Here is a 4155-nt window from a genome sequence, read left to right as displayed (position 1 = left end):
TTTAAAAGCTGATTATAGTGGCACACATTTGTGGTTTCTGCTACACAGGAGACAGTTGGTAGGAGGACCCTATCTGAATGTAACAGCCTACTTGAAAACCAATGAAAGCAAAACTGAAAAATAAGGCAAAGAAGAGCTGAGGGTATGGCTCAAATGGTAGAGTACCTGTTCAGCAACTTTAGGCACTAAGTTCAGACCCTAATACCACCCAAATCTATTGGCATCAAGGGCATGAGAGTTCTCTGGGTTCATCCATGTAAATGAGAATACCTTTAAAAGATAAGCAAGCCAGGTACAAGTGGCTCACGCCTGTAATCCTAGCTACTCAGGAGGCTGAGATCTGAGGATCTTCGTTCAAAGCCAGCTTGGACAGAAAAGATCCTGTGAGACTCTTATCTCCAAGTAACCACTCTAAGACCAGAAGTGGCTCTGTGGCGCAAGTGGTAAAGCACTAGCCTTGAGTACAAAGAGGCTCAGGGACAACACCCACCTCTGAGTTCAAACCTCACAACAACCACAAAAGAAATTGTTTTTTTTGAGTGACACAACTATTTGTATTTTTTATTATCTCATATTATTGTAGATATTTAGATCCACTGTGCTAGAAATTCCAAGGGGATATCTCATTGGAGAATTGTTTGGGGGAGGAGGTTATTTTGTTCAAAATCCACAAAAGAAATTGTTAAAAGAAAATAAAAGATAGGGCTGGCTCAGTGGTAGAACACTTGCCTTGCATGCATGAGGCCCTGGGTTCGATTCCTCAGCACCACATAAGCAAAAAGAAAAAAGCCGGAAGTGGCGCTGTGGCTCAACTGGTAGAGCGCTAGCCTTGAGCTGAAGAGCTGAGGGCAGTGCCCAGGCCCAGAGTTCAGGCCCCACGACCGGACCCCCAAAAAAATAAATAAATAAAAAATAAAAGATAAGCAACAAAACATGCTAGTCTGAAGCTAGTACATTATTAAAACTCATCAGTGAGCACAATAATTTAGAATTAAGATGTATAAAAATATATTGGGGGAATAGTGTTTTGTCACAGATTTTAGAAATGCTCCAATATGGACATAATTAAAAGAGACTGAATTTTAGTTGATATTATTTTTAATTTTTGTCAATTGTGGGGCTTAAACTCTGGGCCTGGGCGCTGTCCTTGAGCTCTTCAGCTCAAGGCAAGCACTCTACCACTTGAGCCACAGGGCTACTTCTGGTTTTCTGGTGCTTAACTGGAGATAAGAGTCTCAAGGACTTTCCTGCCTGTACTGGCTTTGAACTGTGATCCTCAGATCTCAGCCTTCTGAGTAGCTAGGATTACAGGCGTGAGGCACTGGCGCCCCAGCTTAGTTGATGTTATTTTTTAAAGTCTCTACAGACAATATAATCCCTTATTGCCTAAAGTTGAAGGCAGGCCTTTTGTCAGTCCCATCCTTGGCAGGCTATTGTACCTTAAATATAAATGTATATTTTGAATGGAAAACCCTTCTGCCCAAGTCACTAGGGCACAAGGTTTGGCTGTCTCTAGGGTAGCAGACACTTGCAGAAGTGAACAGGGCCAAGAGGCTCAGTGTGCTAGGAGAGTCCTGGGGCAGAGATTCCTTTAAAGCAATTAACTGAGTGACGTGTTCTTAGCCACCCTACAGCGACAGTAGGATGCGAGGGGAGAATTTAGCTTCCTCTCTTCCTAGCCACTACAGTACTAACCATGACCATAGTCATCTAAGTGTATTTCCTTCTAGGACTGCCTTAGGCTGTGGAGGGACTGTGAGGGGAAGCCATCCTGAACTGAAGCATGCTCATTGAAGAGGACATTCTCCACAGGACTAGAGTGGGAGAGAAAGGGTGGCCACATCTTGTAGCAGAAAGAGTCCTTGTAGCCCTGCCCCATGCCACTTCTGCCTTTCAGAGTCTTTCTGGGTTCACATACACGTGGCACAGAACACTCAGGCCTGAGTGTGATCCTGATGAAGGAGGCCCAGGGCCGTGAGGCCAGAGGGCCAGGGAAGTGCAGGAGCTGCCGGTGTCATGTCGCAGGTGCAGGCACAGGGCGGGGTCTTTGTTCTGGTGTTCTTTCCTCCCCTCCCCCTTCCTCCCCCGGAAACCAGCAACCTTGCCACCACCGGTATTGGGGATGCTGAGCTGTGGGGGCCAGGCCCAGGGTGGGATGGGAGTAAGGGGGGCAGTGGCAGCTGTCTGGGCATGAACAGGGCAGGGTGCTTATGGACCTCGCAGTCAGACCAGCAGTGATGAACAGAGGGGACAACTGCACCCCCCATGGTGACGATGCCAATCTACTAGCGCCTGGTGAGCTGGGCGGGGCAGGGGCTTCTGGGGGAGGTGTCATGTGGCCCCATGTCCCACCTGCAGCCGTCAGGGGTAGGACGTGGGACTGGGCAGCAACACCCCAATCTGCTCCCCTCCACAGGAATCCCCTCTCTAACCCAGGCCTGGGGGCTGTGGGCCCTCTTTGGGGCTGTGACGCTGCTGCTTCTCATCTCAGTGGCTGCACGCTTGTCTCAGAGGGCCGCTGGCAAGAGCAGGAGCCAACCCGAGCCGGGACGGTGAGTGATGGAGAGCAGGAATGGGTTGATCAAGAGTTCCTTCTTAACCAAGAAGGCCTCACTTAGCTCCCAAACTGTGTTGCAGCCCCGGAGGGAGTGCGGAAGAGACTCCCCTGTATGGGAATCTGCATTATCTTCAGACAGGTAGGATGCTGGGGGAAGGATGGACACAGGGCAGGTCCCAATGGGACTGATTGGGGACAAAGAACTCACCAGATTCCTCTTCTCCATTCCAGGATGCCTGTCTCAAGAGCCAAGAGCAGACCAGCAGGATCCAGCTCCTGGAAGCTCCACCAGGGTGAGTTGGTGGGGCCAAAGGGAAGGGGAGGGAAAGAAATGGGGGCTTTTCCCAAAGGTCCACAGAACTTCTAACCAGCTTGTATCTCCAGGCTGCAGAAGAGGTGATGTGCTACACCAGCCTGCAGCTGCGGCCTCCTCAGGCTCGGATCTGCAGCTCTGGGACCCCCATCAAGTACTCGGAGGTGGTGCTAGACTCTGAACCGAAACCCCAGGCCGCAAACCCTGAGCCAGAGCTTTATGCCTCAGTGTGCGCCCAGACTCGCAGGGCCAGGGCTTCCTTCCCAGACCAGGCCTACGCCAACAGCCAGCCTGCACCCAGCTGAGACCAGCCTGCCTCTGTGGACACATGTGGCTTGCTTCCCCATCACAGAAGCTCCTCCTGCCCTGCCTGGGGCATGCCTGTGCTCCAATTACCCCCAGGACATGGAGTCATTGCCTAGTAGCAGGTGGTGTCTTCTGGGAACTTCCTATCTGAGCTTCAATGGACACATCTCAGGGTAGGACTGATGCCTGGTTTCCTGACATGGAGGCGGCAGACAGTGGCCCCCTCCCCACATCTCTTTTCTGGGTGTTCCCTTCAGCCCGTTCTCTTCACTTCCTCCTCATTTTTAACCAGTTTAACCAGCCTGGCTCTTCTCTCCTCCCTCCCAACCTACCAGGACACCTCAGTGTCTCTTCAGGCACAGGAAGTGGGCAGGAGAGGAGGTAAAAGCCTGAGAGGATGTGGGTAGAATGCTTGGAAACCCACAGGCTGGAAGAGTCCTGGGACCTGTGGACTAGAGGGGGATGAATCCCAAAGCTTGGCTTCTGATCCGAGAACTGTGGCAGAATACACTCTCCATGTGGCTGTCTTTGACGTTCTGATTTCAAATAAAACTTCTCAAAAAGAAAAATAGTGTTTAGATTTTAATCTAGAGGCTGGAGACTTGCAACAGACACCCACTCCCCTCCCTGCAGGATTGGTGTGTGAGCTCTGCCATCTGCCACAGAGAACTGGTGGAAGGTGCCTAACTGGAGAAGAGGGACCAAGAGTTTGGTGCAGGGATGGAGCCCAGGTCTTCCTGTTGGTAGAAATTTACTCACAGCCAATCCATTGTCCTTTGGGTCTCTGACAAACTCAGCCCCTAAACTGCTTTTCCCTTCTGTAACTGTGGCTCACCAACCTGCTGAGTGCTTCCAACAATTCCCCCGTTCATTTGCTTGTCCCCTGCAAGTCTCATCAGTACTCCCGTTTTGCATCATTGGCCTGTCCGCATTGTTATCACTGTGCTCCTCTCAAGGTGTTCTCTGGACCCTGTCACTC

General features: G+C 50.8%; 1 protein-coding gene across 1 annotated transcript; it reads left to right on the top strand.

Annotated features, from left to right (window-relative positions):
- The first annotated feature begins 2107 nt into the window (after positions 1-2107).
- On the top strand, positions 2108-3745 carry Sit1 (signaling threshold regulating transmembrane adaptor 1). The gene is made up of 5 exons (XM_042696746.1): positions 2108-2295; positions 2417-2552; positions 2638-2696; positions 2789-2850; positions 2942-3745. Exons 1-5 carry the CDS (start codon positions 2211-2213, stop codon positions 3173-3175), a joined length of 576 nt encoding a protein of 191 aa, XP_042552680.1. The 5' UTR covers positions 2108-2210; the 3' UTR covers positions 3176-3745.
- The last annotated feature ends 410 nt before the right edge of the window (positions 3746-4155 follow it).

Source organism: Dipodomys spectabilis, unplaced genomic scaffold, assembly GCF_019054845.1.
Source record: "Dipodomys spectabilis isolate Male_0828 unplaced genomic scaffold, ASM1905484v1 ptg000006l, whole genome shotgun sequence".
NCBI classification, from domain to species: domain Eukaryota; kingdom Metazoa; phylum Chordata; class Mammalia; order Rodentia; family Heteromyidae; genus Dipodomys; species Dipodomys spectabilis.
Note: the sequence above shows the minus strand (reverse complement) of the source record. Positions and strands in the feature narration are given on the sequence as shown.

Bases quoted from the DNA above. Each gene is read 5' to 3' on its own strand.
- Sit1 (XM_042696746.1), top strand. From the start codon at position 2,211: ATGGACCTCGCAGTCAGACCAGCAGTGATGAACAGAGGGGACAACTGC. The intron at 2,553-2,637 runs GTGAGTGATGGA...ACTGTGTTGCAG, and splicing joins AGCCAACCCGAGCCGGGACG to CCCCGGAGGGAGTGCGGAAG. The intron at 2,851-2,941 runs GTGAGTTGGTGG...TTGTATCTCCAG, and splicing joins CTCCTGGAAGCTCCACCAGG to GCTGCAGAAGAGGTGATGTG.